This window comes from Lachancea lanzarotensis, scaffold LALA0S13 (assembly GCF_000938715.1).
Source record: "Lachancea lanzarotensis genome assembly LALA0, scaffold LALA0S13, whole genome shotgun sequence".
NCBI lineage: Eukaryota > Fungi > Ascomycota > Saccharomycetes > Saccharomycetales > Saccharomycetaceae > Lachancea > Lachancea lanzarotensis.
The window spans coordinates 154958-172299 of record NW_019212891.1 but is presented as its reverse complement, the minus strand read 5'-3'; the positions used below and the strand labels follow the sequence as shown (position 1 = coordinate 172299).

At 43.2% G+C, this 17342-nt stretch overlaps 9 protein-coding genes across 9 annotated transcripts; 2 read left to right on the top strand and 7 right to left on the bottom strand.

Moving 5' to 3' along the window:
• Nucleotides 1-633: 633 nt before the first annotated feature.
• RPD3 (LALA0S13e02058g1_1) lies at nt 634-1932 on the bottom strand (the record flags this gene model as incomplete). The annotated part of the gene is made up of 1 exon (XM_022773110.1): nt 634-1932. One exon carries the CDS (start codon nt 1930-1932, stop codon nt 634-636), a length of 1299 nt encoding a protein of 432 aa, XP_022630949.1.
• Nucleotides 1933-2522: 590 nt separating this feature from the next.
• On the bottom strand, nt 2523-5648 carry PEX6 (LALA0S13e02036g1_1; the record flags this gene model as incomplete). The annotated part of the gene is made up of 1 exon (XM_022773099.1): nt 2523-5648. One exon carries the CDS (start codon nt 5646-5648, stop codon nt 2523-2525), a length of 3126 nt encoding a protein of 1041 aa, XP_022630948.1.
• A 344-nt stretch (nt 5649-5992) lies between these two features.
• Nucleotides 5993-6430, bottom strand: MDJ2 (LALA0S13e02014g1_1; the record flags this gene model as incomplete). The annotated part of the gene is made up of 1 exon (XM_022773088.1): nt 5993-6430. The coding sequence occupies one exon, from the start codon at nt 6428-6430 to the stop codon at nt 5993-5995; it is 438 nt and encodes a 145-aa protein (XP_022630947.1).
• Nucleotides 6431-7393: 963 nt separating this feature from the next.
• On the top strand, nt 7394-7873 carry RIB4 (LALA0S13e01992g1_1; the record flags this gene model as incomplete). Its single annotated transcript, XM_022773077.1, has 1 exon — nt 7394-7873. The coding sequence occupies one exon, from the start codon at nt 7394-7396 to the stop codon at nt 7871-7873; it is 480 nt and encodes a 159-aa protein (XP_022630946.1).
• A 75-nt stretch (nt 7874-7948) lies between these two features.
• Nucleotides 7949-9310, bottom strand: NOP8 (LALA0S13e01970g1_1; the record flags this gene model as incomplete). Its single annotated transcript, XM_022773066.1, has 1 exon — nt 7949-9310. One exon carries the CDS (start codon nt 9308-9310, stop codon nt 7949-7951), a length of 1362 nt encoding a protein of 453 aa, XP_022630945.1.
• A 2099-nt stretch (nt 9311-11409) lies between these two features.
• SDH8 (LALA0S13e01948g1_1) lies at nt 11410-11805 on the top strand (the record flags this gene model as incomplete). Its single annotated transcript, XM_022773055.1, has 1 exon — nt 11410-11805. The coding sequence occupies one exon, from the start codon at nt 11410-11412 to the stop codon at nt 11803-11805; it is 396 nt and encodes a 131-aa protein (XP_022630944.1).
• A 185-nt stretch (nt 11806-11990) lies between these two features.
• NUP82 (LALA0S13e01926g1_1) lies at nt 11991-14051 on the bottom strand (the record flags this gene model as incomplete). The annotated part of the gene is made up of 1 exon (XM_022773043.1): nt 11991-14051. The coding sequence occupies one exon, from the start codon at nt 14049-14051 to the stop codon at nt 11991-11993; it is 2061 nt and encodes a 686-aa protein (XP_022630943.1).
• Nucleotides 14052-14329: 278 nt separating this feature from the next.
• MRPL37 (LALA0S13e01904g1_1) lies at nt 14330-14650 on the bottom strand (the record flags this gene model as incomplete). Its single annotated transcript, XM_022773032.1, has 1 exon — nt 14330-14650. One exon carries the CDS (start codon nt 14648-14650, stop codon nt 14330-14332), a length of 321 nt encoding a protein of 106 aa, XP_022630942.1.
• Nucleotides 14651-14845: 195 nt separating this feature from the next.
• On the bottom strand, nt 14846-17299 carry LAS21 (LALA0S13e01882g1_1; the record flags this gene model as incomplete). The annotated part of the gene is made up of 1 exon (XM_022773021.1): nt 14846-17299. The coding sequence occupies one exon, from the start codon at nt 17297-17299 to the stop codon at nt 14846-14848; it is 2454 nt and encodes an 817-aa protein (XP_022630941.1).
• Nucleotides 17300-17342: the final 43 nt, after the last annotated feature.

Below are 17342 nucleotides of genomic sequence, written 5' to 3'. Positions count from 1 at the left end.
TATATGTCTTTACCACAACGTCTATAACGATACGATCCCAACGACAACGATATGATCCTCTAAGAACAGCTTGTCAAATGACAAACAAGGTTAGTTTCGGTAGTGTAAACGAGGCTCGTCTTTGATATTGTAAGCTCAAATCTTTATTGAGCATCTCTTTTTTGGGCTTCCATTCGATTTACCGTTGCAATCCTATCGATTTTTGTATTGGGTGGAATAACCTGGTGAACTCCAGTTACGTACACTAGGGAAGAAAAGAGCTGTAGAATCAAATGAAAAACGCTGTGGTTCCGTCAAGGGATTCGCGGGCGCGAATGAATTGATATTACAACTCTTCAAACGCATGGCACATCATCATTGACGAATGTGTCGTTTGGGTTTAGAATGCGTTAATGATGTGAGGTATAATGCCAGTAAGATGCAAACGAAAAGAAAGTAAGTGTGGATTTAAACACCAAAATTTAGTAAAAATCGGTTCCTTTGGACTTCCTATGAAAGAGGGTATGAGCCTTCATTCGCTTTCTTTTCATCTATTATATTTACATCACTTTTGACGCATGAGTCGCTGTTGAGACGCCCTATGATTATACATGCATTGCTGCGCTTCTGGGCTTGATAACACCTTCAATTTACTCAAAACTCGTCGTCTCTCTCGATAATTGCATCTCTCGCATACTGGGAACCACCTCTTGTGTCTTTCGCATCTGCGGTGTCCTCATCGACATCGCCCAGATCTTCTCGATCGTGTGGAACATCATTGACCTGCACGCTGGGAGCGAACTTGGTATTCTCTAGGTTGGCAAAAATGCCCGTGAGTACTTTATCCAAATACTCAGGAGTGTTCACGTTAAACATGTTAGACGGTCTAACGTCAAGTTGATAATCCGGACCGTAGTACTCGTAATAATCGTTGTAAGGTAAATTCTCGTCTAGAATAACGTTGTTGAGTATCCCGGTCTCAAAAGCCCACGTTCTAGACACATTACGCATTGTGTAGCCACCTCCACCAACCACAAGCATAGGAACACCAAATGACTTCATGTAGTTGACACAATTGGCATGGCCACGCATCGAAAGGTTAAAGCAGCCCAATCGGTCACCAGACAAAGAATCACCACCGCACTGTAAAACTACTGCGGAAGGCTGATACCATTCCATGATCTTGCCAATAACCGGCTCGAAAACAGACTTGTAAGTGGAGTCGTCAATTCCGTCACGCAGTGGCACGTTGACTGAGTAATATCTACCTTTAGAGACACCAGTGTCTCGCAGCTCACCAGTGCCGGGGAAAAACTCCCCGTATTTGTGAAAAGAACAGGTCATGACTCTGTCAGTCGTGTAGAACGCCTCTTCAACACCATCACCGTGGTGCACGTCTATATCGATGTACAAGACCCTTGAATGGTATCTCAATAGCTCGATGATCCCCAAAACAATATCGTTGAGATAGCAGAAACCCGATGCTTCTGATTTCTTTGCATGATGCAACCCGCCGGCGTAGTTGATCGCAACGTCACATTTCCCGCGATTGAGTCTTGCGGCTCCTTCCATGGAGCCACCTCCCGATATACTGCAGTATTCATACAGCCCGTCAAAAACAGGGCAATCGTCACCAACATTGAACTTGACGCTTTCCTTTTGAAACATTTCCAGATTGTCCGGCGTTACTCGAGACAAAAAATCGATATACTCGTCAGAGTGGAACTGACACATCTCTTGTTTTGTCGCTGGTTTAGCCCTATATATTTCCATTTTTTTGTAAAGTCCGTAGTTCATAATCAGTGAGTGGGTCATTCTGATTCTATGTGGTTTCATAGGGTGAGATGACCCGTAACTGAATGAGCCAACGTCAGCATCGTAAAAATATGCTACGCGGTTTTTCCCCGAGGCTTTTACCGTGATTGGATCGAACGGCTTAGCCTGATAAACCATTTTCCAGCCCAAAAATTACCTTTAGTGCCTTCCCGAAATTCACCAATTGACTCTCAACCTCTTGAAAGTCTTCTTTTGTCTTCTATTGTTCGTGTAGTTCGTGTCCTCTAGTCCATTAACTGACTTATCAGCAGTTTCCTTCTAATCCTGTACAGAAGCTACCAACGAGAACGAGAACCCAAAACTTATTTGAAGAGAGTGTAATTGACTGAAGCAGACAGTGAGTGATTATAGATACTCCAGAAAGCCTCAGAATCCCAAAATATTGGTAATCTTGGCTCTAGTGATGATGCCAGCCCTCTACAGATTCAATTAGACCTATTTTTCCAATGTAGCCATTCGTATGAAATGCTATCACCAATTAGCTTCAGCGACAGCGACAGTAAAGGTTAGGCTCAACAAAGCCTTGAACTTTCTTATGAAGTTAAAATGACCATGCTAGATACTATGAAGACTAGTTTCATGGGTATACTATCCACCTACAAAACAGAGAGCTTGTGTATGTTTTCAGATGACTTGAAAGCCAAAAAAAGCAAAAAAAAAAGCTTACGAATACTTCGCATACATGAGAACTTATGATATTCAACCATTTACGACCGTAGATCCGATCCTTCGAAATTAGACTTCACTCTCAGGTAATGTGCAAGCTCCTCAGTTGATACACTGGGCGCTAGATTCTCTTGTGCCTTCAAATAATCGTCCATCTGCACTATCACATTCGAGTCCTCTTCTGCAGCTACGTTGTCAAACCAGTAACGTGTAGAAATCTGTCTCTGCGTTTGTTTGCAATAAGCCCTTACCTTTTCATCCACAAGCCGTGATGTTCTCGTCATTGCATTCAACATCGCGTCCGAGCATAGGGCGTAAAAATCGGCGCCTGTATAGTTGAATGGACAAATTTCGGCCACACGCGCCAAATCCACGCCTTTGTCCAGCGTAAACTTCCTACTCAGGGCTAGCAGAACATTCAATTGTTTTGCATTGGTGTCAGGTATCCCCAGATATAGCAGTTTATCGAACCTTCCGGGTCTTAGGAGAGCTTCATCTAGCAAATCGGGTCTGTTTGTGGCTCCAATGACAAACACACCGTCTCCGCCTGTACTCATACCGTCAAGTTCGGCAAGTAGCTGAGAGACTATACGGTCCATCACACCACCTGAATCACCCTGATTGCCACGTTTCGGAGCAACAGAATCAAGTTCATCAAAAAATATAACACAAGGTTTGGCATCTCTGGCTTTCTGGAAAACTCGACGAACATTTGCCTCCGATTCTCCAATGTACATGTTCAACAGCTCTGGTCCCTTAACACTGAAGAAGTTAAGTGAAAAATTGGTAGCAATCGCTTTGGCGAGTAACGTTTTTCCCGTCCCAGGAGGGCCGTAAAACAATATTCCGCTTCTTTTCTTCAAACCAGAGCTGAACATTTCAGGGTGTCTTAATGGTAAGTCTATGGTATCCATAATATCGCCTTTTACCAGGTTCATACCCCCAATGTCGGCCCATAAGACGTTGGGTATTTTGGGAGCGCCGATCGAGTCGGCAAACTCCTCTCGCGCCGATTCAATCGCAGATAAAAGCTCGCTTTCACTAATAGCCAAAACATGGCCCTGTAAACAATACTTTTCTCTGCAGTCTTTCTTCAAGATGGCATAATCTAACGCTGATGACTTTGCGGCTAGCACGACTGACTTTATATCACACGGAGATAGACCTGCTGATCGCTGTGATAGTTTGGCTAAAGAAACGTTACTGTCCAGCGTAAAGCGCGTTAGCTCGCCTGTGCAATAGTTTAATTGGTAATCATCCAAATACCACTGAAAAATGCGCACTCTCTGAGCCTCCGTAGGTACAGGAACCTCGATGCAGAATTGAGCCTTCGATAGAACAGCTTCCGGTAGGCCGCTGATCTCATGTACGGAACCAATGAATACTGCACCTTGAGATGTACAATGATCAATCAGCGATGCTAGTTCAAGGGCTAAATATCTGTTTAACCTTGAACTATTGGGATCTTGTTGTTCATCTTCTTTCTGAACAAGTGAATCTAAATGAGGCAAAAACACCATGGAAGGTTTCACAAACGGTAGCAGGGGCTCAAGCTTGGCTCTGATATAGCCAATCGTTTTCTTCATGGCCTCAGCAGAGCCTTGTGCAGAATTGATGGAGAGACAGTCCAGCTCAATAAGATGCAGACCTTGGTGTTGCGCAGCGGATCTCACTAAACTGCCTTTTCCTACACCTCCAGTGCTGGAGTGAAGAATAATCGCAATTGGACGCGATCTCCCTTGATCTTGGAGTTTCCTACTCACTTTTACAATGTCGCTGAACCGTTTATAGTAGTCAAAGTCCGAGCAGTTGTAACCAAAAACAGATGGAAGATCATAATAGGTCAGGTAATTGCACTGTGACAATGACAGAGGAAGATCTGAGATCAAATTTTGTGTTAAAAGCGTCGTTTTCTTACTATCAATTGTACATTCACCAGCATATAGCGAATTTTCTTCGAGTTCAACAGTTTCAACCCGAAACCAAACCATAGAGTCGGGCTGACCTGTCAAATCAATTTCTATGAAACTGTCTGAGTAAAAAGGCGATAACTTGGAATCAAAAGTTATAGGAAGGAGATCTCCAACTTTCAGAATCCGCTGTCGCTGTGTCAGAAAGCTCGTCAAGTTTTTGGATATCACATTTTCGTAGATTCTCTGACAGTTGTTCCATGATCCGACTCTGGTCAAGGCGACAGACGAAGCCACTGGAATATCTTTAGCTGAAAACACACATCTTTCGAGGCTGATGCTTTCCACATTTTTAAACAGCGCCATGACACGCGGACCTGCATATATGGTACCTGGCTGAAAGTTGTGAGGTGCCAAAAAAACCATTGCCTTTGCAACTTTAGTTTTGGTTTTATGGCTCAAAGTAACATAGGAGCCGCTACTAAGACCAAGCGCCATCATCGTGGATGCGTCTCCAAATACAAACAGCGACTCATCTTCGTGTTCTGAGCAGTTTGGTCGCAGTAAATCCGGATGAGCTGGAGCGGAAAGCGCCTTGAGTGGTAGTTCCAGCACTTCGCTTTGAAGAAGCTTCACATCCGCGGTCTTATCGGAATGAAGTTCAGCAAGACCATTTTGTAGACGCTCTCCCTTTACAAACAGAATCTTGGTACTTTCTTGATCGATTTTTCCTTGGTAGTGTTGCCCACAGTCCAAGACGGTGCACCAGTGCTCCAGCAATTCGTCTCCAAGGTGTATTACTGAGGCCTCACCAATCCCAGCTTTTAATATCACAAATCGAAGTCTGTCTCGAGGGTCATCCAGCTCTAACAGTCGATCGTAAAGAGCAGGTTGTGTAGAAATGACAAGATTATGTAGTACTGGAATTGTATCTGTAAAGGGCCAAATTTCACAAACGTCTACCGTTGGCTGATCTTTTGGGACACCAAACAGTTTGGACGGCAGTTCTATCCATTCTGCCTTTAGGTCTGCATTTACTTTACAGCGCACCAATTTAGATCTCTGGTACTTTTCATAACCAGCAATCAAAACACTCACGTATATTGTATCCACTTGAAGATCTTTTTGACTCGAGTCTGTTCCAGCCGTTGTTTTCAACTGTTCGAAAATGCTACTAGAGATAGAACCATCGATTGTGGCATCGAATCTAAAGCTGACACGGGCTTTGATCGATTCGGTTGTTGTCAGTTGTAGCATGTAACTGAGCCGATGAGCCGGCTGCTGGAAGAACGCAATCGTGGTGCGATTGTTGTGCAATTCTTCAGCTGTAATGAACATATAAGTATGTTGTGGAATTGAATATAGATATATATATTACATACAGCCTTGATCATCACTAGCGATAGTGTCAATGCTCATCTGGAATCTGTAAACAGTATATAAAGACCAGTTGTATCGAAGACTGGCATTCTTTCAATGGTAGAATCGACGACCTGTGAGTTCCACGAAAACTTGAATATCGTAGTGCTATTGTACATGGAATTTGAATAATGAGAGCATGTAAGGGCCATACTACCTTGAAGTAACTCAGGATAGATCCTTCACCTCTTCAACATGATGCTATGACCCAAAACGTCTCGAGCTTCGTTGACTTTCATTGCCAGAAACGGACTTCCGCCACGATCAGGGTGGTTTTGCAGCATAGCCCGGCGATGCTTGCGTTTTAACAGATCCAAGTTCAGGCTTGAAATTTCGCGAGCATCGATACCAAGGATCAATAGAGCCTCAGATTCTGTCATTTTTGGGTAAAACCCACCGCCATATTGATCAAGTCGAGATTTTAGCTGCGGACTCAAATCTGCATATCGAAGCGAACTTTGTCGTTGGAACCGGGCCTCAGAAGTGGATATTCGCAGTCCGTTAAGCTGGGCTATCATGGGCGGCGTTAGTCTTTTATATATTTCCCATGCCCGCAATCCAGATCGCACCGTTAGGGCTGCAGTAGTAACTCCAAGGCCAAGGATGATGGGCAGGACCATTTGGTTTGGAGGGTCGATTGCAATGAAGGGGTGGTTGGAGAATTGATGGCCGAAGAAGCCAATAAGGTTTGTATGGCTCTGCCCTTCTAGGGCGAGTTTTATTTTCAAAAAATGAACAAGTAGTTGATATACTATTTAGACAAGATGATTGACTACAATTTACAGGTCCAAAGCTTAAAAAAACAAGAGACACGAAACGGCCAGGTATTTAACTTTGCTCTCAATGTCGAATCTGCTCGTTGTGTGGTAGTGTGAATGCTTGGGTATGGCACACAACTGTTCGATGTGCTGTTGTCATGCTTGATTTTTTAATTAAGAATGGTCGATACTGATGAATACCACCATAATCAAGGTCTGGTTTCTTAAACAAGTGTGATTAGAGATGATTAGAGATAGGATGGAACGAGGTCTAGGAATCCGGGGTTGAACTTCACGTATAGTCTTCATACACAGTTTCTCATTGCTAGATAGCACCGCGATGCCCCGATGCTAAGATCTCATCATCATGCACGGAAAGCTGTTGTGATCGGAGTTCATCAACTTTCCAGCTGTTTCGGAGTCCACATATATCCTAGAATTGTGAAGTTAGGCTCAGATCTGCCCATTGTTCATGAGGAACTCTTCAATTCCAGGAGGATTTGTTTCTCAAATTTTGGTTCTCAGCACACGCAAACATATGTTCCCAACAAAGACAATTCACAAGGAGCTTTCAACTGGCAAATCTGCTAAATTGAGAACAGAGCCTATAAGATATTCTTCAACGGATGATCCCAAAGTTGGTTGTGTCGTTCAGCAGCTCGTTTAATATGATCTCCGAACTCACTAAGGTACGGTTAAATTGGTAATATCTATATAAGATGCTGCTGGTAGACCATTGGAACTTAAAAGGGAACAGTTATCGAAGTTATAAGGGATCCTGTTTCTACGTGAAATTCGCTGTTTTCCTTGACTACCGCTAAAAAGATGGCCGTTAAGGGTTTGGGTCAACCTGACCAAAAATACAATGGTTCCGGCCTTAAGGTGGGTATTGTTCATGCCAGATGGAATAGACAAGTCATCGATGCACTTGTAAAAGGTGCAATCGATAAAATGGTAAGGTTGGGTGTAAAGGAAGAAGACATTTTTGTTGAAACCGTTCCTGGCTCATTCGAACTTCCCTATGGAGCTAAAAAACTAAGCGAAAAACACCAATTTGATGTGGTCATTCCTATCGGTGTCCTGATCAAAGGAAGTACCATGCATTTTGAGTACATTTCAGATGCTACAACGCAAGCATTGATGCGTCTACAGGATTCGATCAACATCCCGGTGATTTTCGGTCTGCTAACTTGTTTGACGGAAGAGCAAGCATTGGCAAGAGCTGGTCTAGACGAGGCCAAATCCATGCACAACCACGGTGAGGACTGGGGTGCAGCAGCCGTTGAAATGGCTTCCAAGTTCTGAATATAAAAAGAAAAAAAAATACGACTCTCCGCTGTATAATTTTATTAACGAAAAGATATACAAACAACACACAGTTTATACCAGAATCCCGTTTCCTTTCGATTTTGAATTCTTCTTGCGATGTTGTCTTACCGCGTCTCTCTTTCTACGCTTCATCTCTTTTGTCCAGGCAGCGCGATTCTCCCAAAATTGAGTATCCCAGTTGGCGAAAAGTTCGCCAAGGTCACTTGAAGTCTTGAGTTTAGCCAATTGAGATTGTGAATGCAAAAACGGCGATGAAAAATGGGGGAAGAATAAACCTCTGGCGGTGGCTTGAGCAGGAATCGCAGAGCTCTCGTCCATTGCGTCATCCGTAACCGTCTCTGTTGGTCGGACATGCAGTGGGACTGCTTTATTCACATCGATGTCTTCGTTGGGCTCACCTAAAATCTTGAAACTCGACTTTTCGGCGTCGTCAGGGTTAAATAAAGATCGCAGATTCTCAACATCGTTGACCTCGGGTTTCGCTGTGTCGCCTCCGAAACTGGGAACGAATTCATCTTCAGATTCGCTGTCGTCTTTTGAAATAGCGGACTTCGACTCCTCAATATCTTCAGTTTTGTCTTTCTTAGTCTCGCTGCGAGAATGTGTAATAGTTTCCTCTCCATTACTCAAATCTTCATCTTCTTGCAATTGCAGAGGCTTATCGAAGTCATATCCGCCCAAAAGATCCTCCAAAACGTCGTGAGTTTTATCAGGAGCCACATCTTCTGTATCAGACATTTTGTCAGTATTTTCGCTTTGAATTGGTTCTTGTAGGGTCCGTCTGTTCCACGACGATGCCCGCGAGTAGTCGAGTTTGTCGACGATATGGCCGGTTCCGTCTCTCCAGTGACGCTGCTGTGTGAAGCGTGCCACCAGATCTTGCGGTTGCTTGTTCCGTTCGTAGCCCCATAGCTTGTTTTTGTAGCATTTATAGACCTTTAAATGGCCATCGTCTTGCATAATTCTAAACGTGGCATTTCGCAGCTGTGATTTGGGCCTTGGATTTTGACGTATTCTGCCACTCATAACCTGTTGTCTGTCAGCCCAGCTCATGTTTATGTTCTCTATCTTCTTGTAGTATTCCCACTGTTGTTTGAGTAACTGTTTCTCTTTCTCTGCTGCGATTTGCTGGTCTTCTTCTTTTTGGGATTCCCTCAACTCTTGCCAACTAGGTTTCGCCAGATCAATTCTCAGCACATTGCGCTTAAATCTGACACCATTGAGACTACTTTTAAGTTTCAAAAAAGCGTTTTCGTCGCTGAATTCCATGGATATGTAAGCGAAATGGCCATGACTCTCAAAGCCGTCGTTCAAACAGCGTCCAAACCGCTCAAAACGTGGTCTCAACTCCGCAAGACTCTCATTATGCTCCTCAATGACATCTCCCACATAAACTCTCTTAATCAGCGTCATTTTGTGGTTCTGAAGACTAATTGTAGGCTGTTTTAACAACTATTTTGACAATCAACTTCAAGCTCATCGCTGTTCCCGATGAGCTATTAGACGTTATTGATTAATTTTTCAGTCCAAGTTGAAATCGTGTCAGGGTATATTTTGAATCTTAAAAAATATTGTAAAGTGACACTTTAATACGAGGCAGTAGTGATTAAGCCATGCGCTGGTTGAGGAACAGTAGTTGTTTTTATAGTGTATTTATTGTAGTTGTACTGCTAATTTAGTGAATTGAGAGGCCGCAGTTTAGTGGGTGAATGAAAATCGCTTTTTCAGGACCTTTTTTGGGTGAAAAATCGAACGTTAACGATTAATTAAGCCTCACTCTCGCAATTCATGATTGACGCAAGGTACTTTGTCACTTATCGTCATTGAAATGGTTATTATTTAGGTGGTGAGTAATACAGGTTTTCTATCACGCCATTTTCTCCGTTTTTTCCATTCGCAGTGTCATATGGAAGAAACGATGGCATTTGATATATAACCTAAGGAAATGCGTGAAGGTCCATGCTTGAGCAGAAGCTAAATCTCTTCAGATTTTATGCCGTACGAGCAGTTGAGATTTTAACTCCAGAGACCTCGAGAATTCCTTTAGCTTTAAATTTGCAGCTCAACTGGGCTGGACAAAGCAGATCCGGTAAATTTCGCTCTTTAGGATAATATGCGCATCAGTTGGCCGAAGAACAGTGTACTGTCATCAAAACTTGTTCAGAGGCTTTGTTTCCCTCATTGCTTTCAATGGCTGCCCAATGCAGTTTACTATTACAACGAGGTCAGAGTCATCGCTTCATGGTACAGCTAACAAAACGTGAGACAGTCTCACAAGTTCGAAAGAAAATGCCAATTTTCAGATCAGCTTGCCATCGTCGGAGCTGAGCTGCTTACGATTTACGGTGCTTTCAGCACCAGTGACAGTGAATTGTTCGAGTTTCTGTCGCTGTCGTCAGATCACGTGTAGAATATTATTTGGCATCCAATCTGACCTTACACATAAGAAGAGGATCTGACAGTGTCATAAGGGAATATTATGAGAACGATGGGGTAGAGGCTAGGAATTGAAACGTCAATCTCAACCAACATGGACTTCTTTCTTTTTCCAGAAGAGCTGCCCGAACGAGATGCATCAGATAAAAGCGATAAAACATCGTACTGTGTCGAATATTGAGTTAAGAAAGAACAAACCAGTTGAATGTAGCAAATTCTCGAGAATGATGTACAAATAGCTTGGGATAAGTGGTGTCGGGAGAACTGGCTGCACTAAATCAGTATTACAACGTAAAGAAGTGCATGAAGTAAATCATCTAGTACGGCATGGAAATACAGACGACGGGATCTGATCAAAGTGATCTATGATCAAAAGGTCGTTAAGAAGCCAGTAAGCCCAGCACTATTCCTCTGAATAGCATAGACCAGAGTTTCAAGACTTGCTCATATCGATTTTGAGCAAAGCTTCGAACATCTCAAAGCTAGACTAAGTCACTGACATCACCATTTTTGTAAATATCGGCAGTGCTTTGAAACATGCGATGCTATGAAACTCATTTTTTGAGAAGCGTATAAAGCCGCTTCAATATTGGGTTCATCCTCGCTTTCTGAATCGACATTTCAACATTGCTAGGTTTTTATGCTCATGATCGGGTTCTTTGCGGAAAATTTCACGAGCAGAAATTTTAGCCAAAGGATTCACTTTCAATAAGTTCTCAACTTGATAGCATGTCGTCCAAAGACTGGCACTTGGTCTGCACCTCTGTCCACTGACACTACAACATGAGAGAATCCTGATCACGTGACGGGGCCCTAGTGTTCTGCTTTCAGCCTTCAAGGAATGTCTCTAGGGCGTTCAGGCATCTCTTTAGCCCAACCTTGCACCAGATTTAGATTAACCTATTCACAATCTGCCAATGACCTAGAGTGGGTAGGTTTTACATGTTCTGGTTAAACATCTAATCTTCGTGAGTTCGATGCTTCAATATTAGAATACTAATGAGTACATCATCAACTACACCCACAGTTAGTCAAAAGTGTAGCCTCACACCCACCTCGCACATAGCACTCTAGCAATGCTTAAACGTTATGTTCTTAAGCCAGTTTATCTGCAACCTCATCTAGGTTTTAGACCAGCAACTTTTGCGCGCACTTTTATGTCAGAAAGAGGACCTTCTCCTCCACAACTACCTAAAGAAGAGCAGGAGGAGTTTGAACGCCTTCAACGTATAGCTCAGTCTCAAGAGGCTATTGATGCTTACAATAAAGAAATAGAAGAGGACCACACAAAGGAAAGTGCGAACTCTCCATTTTTGAAAACGGACATAGGAGGATTCTCGCCAGAATTCTCCAAAACTATTCCTGAATTCGAAGGTGACGTTAATCCTAAAACAGGTGAACGTGGTGGGCCCAAACAGGATCCTCTAAGATACGGAGACTATTCTTTCAACGGGAGGGTGACGGATTTTTAAGCTTGTAAAAGGGCAATCAAATACTGTATTAGTGCTTGCTTTGGTTGGTATAGCACGGTTTCCTGTAAATATTCTCTATTGGCTATTCAAATAAAAAACGAATTAAACTGTATTATGGTAGTTTCTCCCTCTTTATTTCTGTGGCGTGGTGCGTTTTTTCATCAACAAATGACCAGCTAGATATGCTATTCGAGTTCTTTCGAGACGTTTTCAAGCTGTGATTGGCACTCCGCAATTATTCTGGCATCTTTGGCGAGTTGTTCGCGTAGCGCTTCCCAAGATGCAGTGTCCATCGCTTCTGCTGTTGTGGTATTGTCGACATCAACATACCCCGATCTCAACTTCAAAAGCGATAGCGTCTCGTTCAAATCACGCTGAGAGCAGACCAACCGATTGAATTTTGAGACCTGATTTTTCACCTCCAAGAACCATTCCATTTCGGTACGTGAAATAGATTTGGATGTCAATTCATCGGACAGCGAAATTGTCTTCAGCTTATCTTGTAGTGTAGTGAATCTTTCTTTAATGCTTTGATTTGTATTTTGTACCTTCTTCCATCGCTCTTGCTGGGGGGTAAGCTTCTCATCAATCGCTTTCTTTCTCGAAACAACGTCACACACCTTTTCGAGATGACTTGTAAGCTCACGCTGTTGTCCTGTCAGACGGGTATGAAGCATCAGCGCTAACGTCTGAGCTACCATGACTCGATTCAGCAACTCTTTGGATATGCCGGTCAAAACGGAAAGCTGCTCCTCATTAGATGCATCATCAAGTTTCCTGTGTCGGAGCTCGGAATTTATAGCTGTCGACAAAGGACTTTTCAAAAGTGTTTGCAATCTTTTGTTCAGAGCTAACAATTCAGTAATTGGCTGTTCGTATGGGCGTCGTTGAACCAAGGCGGCAGTGTTTCCTGCCTCTTGAAGAAGAGGCTTTCTCTTAGTAAATGGAATAACAAAGTGACTTGTGGCATTACTCGATAGAAGAACATAATCTTGCTCTGTTGACCATAAACTGGAACTATCGAATGAACCCTTTTGTTCGTGTATTTGTTCGCTTAGATCGGCACCCAGTAATACTGCAATATCACAATCAAGCAAGGACTGGTTAATTGCCTTCGTGAGATTTGAAACGTCGACTAAGGTAGCTTTCTCGGGTGATAAAACAACGAACTCAGTCCTAGATACTGTCGATATCAGACCTGGTATTCTCGAGGCGCTAAGTGTGATCAGCGAATTGTTCAAAGCTTCATTGCTACATTCCCAAGCCATGACAGGTTCCGAATCCCTGAAACATTGAAGGATGGTTCCATCGTCGAAGGATATCAGAAGAATTTCGCTGGTCCCGTCAGTCAAATTTAGTGTATTTAATTGTACTGCAGTTGCATCGTAGAGACGTTCTGGAAAGGGATTGATTGTGTGCGGACCTTGTAGTACGGACATTCGGAAGGCGTTTGATATGGGCAGTAGCAGTTTTGTGGCTTTTTCTAAATTATTGGATTGGTCTTGGGCGAGACTGCGAACTTGAGATGCGAATCGTAGCTGTTTAGTGACAAAACGTTTGAGTTGAGAAGAATCACCCTCTGTAAGACCATTATACTGGAGCAGTGCTTTGTGGAAACTATGATCGACTTGCTCCTCGGTTACCTCGATTTCGGAGGGTAAAAAAGGATAGATCGAATACACGTCTGCACCTTCACTTGTGTTGATCACGTAAAGAGTCATACCATCGTTGCTGAATGACATCGATACGATATCTCTCACAGTAGCATCTATCCCAGGCTTTTGGCTGGTTGAAGTGGAGTTCCAAATGCCAGTGGGCACTGAGATGTCATCGCTGAGGAGTTCGTACATGCAAATTTCATCGTTACGCGAGAGAACGACGATACACGAAGCGAGGCGACCATTGGGGTGCCACAGCACTTGTTTGATGCCTGTTGGTACCGAAAACTTGTATTCTTTCAATGAATCTCCAGATGAGATGCCTTCCAGTGATAAAATTTGCAATTCCTGATCGTTATGAAGGCACAGAAGCGTACCAAGATCGTTCAGAATGGCTGTGTGGTAGTTTACAATTGCACTGAAATTCGCGTAGTGGTACTCAGAGTGCTCAGGAAAACACCATTTTATACTGTTTTTCTCCACAACCACTGTTTTTCGATCCTGCTTGGCAGAATGGCAAACAAACCGCTTTGAACAGCCAGCTTCAAATGGCTGGCTCTTGAAAATAGGATGCTGCTCTGGAAGCATAAGTTCAGGTTCTAATTGGCACCTAAATCCAGCTTCTTGGGCCAATTATCTTGTCGATGAAAGCCGATGTGATGATTGTAGGTGATGGTACTGAGACTTGAGTGTCAATATCTTATAGAAGTGAATGGTAATGTTCCCTCAACGTTGGCAGTGACCAGGCTCTGACCCAACAGGAGATGAGTTCACGACCTTCGACAGCCATCCAGCTGAAATTGATGGTATGCTAGAATATGTGTATATATACAGGAGTGTTTTGTGAGTGTATCAGTCTTAGTCGATCAAATTTCAGACAAAAAGTTGTTTTGTTTGATTTTTTGACGATTGGAAGTTCTTAGTTGTTTTCTGCGCAATTTTAACGGGTCCTTTTGCAGCATTTTGAGCTGAGCATCTTCATCCAGAACACTCCAAAGCCACTCTGGGTATTCGTGGTCCTCCAGAGCCACGGGTTCTTTGCCGGACTTTTTGATTTGCAAATTCAACACTGTACCAGCTGGACAGCTGGAAATGACCTTTTCAGAGCCCGTTTTCGCTTGCTGAAAAGCAATACGGGAGCTGGAAAGTAATCTTACAGACTGTGAAATTGGGAAGCGGCGTAGCATCGGACGTTATGATGTCTTTTCGTGCGATCGGTAGATGGGCTTTATAATGAATTTTTCAATCTATTCGAGGTTTTCTCATCAATAATATTATTTTTGACCCAGTGAACTGATGAAAAAAGCCACCGGGTCGAAAGCACATCGCTAGACCGGGTTGAGATCAACTTTTGGTTCGGGTAGACATCCCCCAAACTACCATCAACTCATGGCTATAATTACAGCCTCCAGGGTCCATCCGATCACCACGTTCATGAAAAGGTTCCAACTGACGTAGTAGCACAGCTTGGGACTGAACACACTCCAGATAAACAAGTGGTAACGCAGGATAAAACAGGATCCCAGAAGAAAGCAGCCAAAAATGCAGTAAAAAAATAGCGCTGGTAACCGTGAAATTGCGAAAAATTGCCATTTTTTTGGTACAACTCGTGGTTGCCGTTGCAATAGCATCTTTAAACATGTAGTAGACCAGTAGATCGAGGGTGCAAAGTTGCTCAAACACATTAGGAATCCTACAGCGTGAATACTGTAATTTTCGGAGACTCCGTTGTACGCATTAGTTAGACTAACAGTGGCAATCGAATTAGTACCTCCGAATTGAAAAAACGTCAGATGTTGTAAAATCAGCCCAACGGTCATCAAAGCAGTGACATTGGAGTCTGACAACTGATGCCATAGCGATTCTATTTGAGGAGCAATGATTTGGAACACCAGAAACTGTGGGATATTCGTAGATGGGGTTTGGAATATCAAAATCAGCGTAATGATGGGATGGATTCTCTCTATTAAAGTTCGACGACGCGGCCACTCTCTCTTATGCGCCATTAGCTCAATGAACACTTGCGCAATTGCCCAGGAAAAAAATATTCTGGCCATCGGAACAAGTTGACTTTTAAGGACCTCCGTCGGGTTCAAGTCGTTCGCTACGCCAGGAACGATGTTCGACACCACTTTTTGTAGCCAAAGAGGTACATTTTCTCCATTTGCTACGCTCCATGAGGCCTTGTAGACGAGACACAATGCTGAAAGTGGGAAATCTGCCAAGATGGAGGATGTAGGTTGTTGACGAAGTACCAGAGACGAACCTAAAATTGTGAAAACATTAAGAATCCATTGCCATTCGCTGTGTGTCTTCAGGAGTTCTGAGGTGGTGTGCTCGTAGATGTATTTTTGACCGCTATTGTTCCAGCCACGAATAAATCTGAGGCCGACGGAGGCCAGGAAAATGGAACCTGTTTGGCGCGGTGCCTTTGCAAGCGAGATCAGTGCAAACCCTACGGATGCCCACCACCACAATTGATGCTCTTCCTCCACGAAACTGCTCCCAAACGTACTCAGACTGAGCAAGAAACAAACAACAATCAAAATCAGGAACGAGACAGAAATTTGCAAGCTCTCCAAACACACTTTACTGACGCCAAAAGTCGCAAAGGCTAGTAATGTAAAGCCGATGCCTAAAAGCTTATAATCGTATTTCGTTGCAGTCTTCGCTAAGCGAGCCTGAATGTCTCTCATCATCGCAATATGAGCGTCGGTGCTTCCTAGTTCCTTGCACGGTTGCCCAGCAACACTTGAGATTTGCTCAAAGTTATCCATTACTTTAATATGTGCTTCGTGCGACGAGAACAAGCGTAAAAAGTCTGGAATCAAGACCCCAATATTATTCTTGGGTATGGGAAGATTGAAAAGTGTTGCTACGGTGGGAACGAAGTCAATTTGATTAACTTTTGTCAAATACTTGTAATCTTCACTTTTGGCTTTTATAGGAATATGCTCAGTTCGTTGAGCCACCGGTTTGCTGAACCCTGCTAGTTTTTTCGAGATGAAAGCCATTGCTGACGAAGTTTCACCTGCAGACGAACCACCATGGTTTCCCATGTCATTCATTCCATGATCCCCCATCACGCATATCAATGTATTGTCGTCAACAGAGTTGTAGATCTGCTCGATTACGGCATCCATTTCGCGATGCTTAGGACGCATAAATGTAGAAAATGCGCCACCTTTATGTCCAATATGATCTAATCCCAAATAGTGTAATATCATGACGTCCCAGGATTCCTGAGATGCCAGTTGTCGCGGCAGATGTCTGGTAACGTTATAGTCAACCTCTTCAAAATCGCTTACAAAAAAAGAATTGGTGCCATCGACTACATCAAAAAAGTGACGAGGAAAGAGCTTTAACCATGTTTCGTCACCAAAGAAGTTGATGGTTTTTTGCTTGATGCGGAATTGTCGCAGCAAAGAGTCCTGCTCTTCTAAGCTAGACGAAGAGTCCTCTCCAGCAACATTTAATATGGCATCTAAAAAATTAGGCGTAGATCCTGTGGTTATACCTTTCAACCTGGGGAGTGTCACAGTAGGAGGATTTGAGTATGCAGTATAACCCCAAGCATGGCCATCATTCAACAATCCATGTACAAAGCTGAACTGACTCATTTCATCTTGAAAGAGATAATCAGCTCTTAAAGCATCAATTACAACAAGCACGAGCTTTTCAAATCGTGGTTGTACATCTTGCTGCTCCTCTGGAAGATGTAGAAACTGAGCATCGCCCTTCAGAAACGATTTCTGTGGGAAAAAACCTGCTGAAAATGTCAGAATTGCCACAATCTGTAAAGCCAGAAGCCCTATTGTCTTTGAAAGAATGCCCATTGAGCCAATTGGGGTCACCAGGGTCTTGCTTATGGGGATTCAA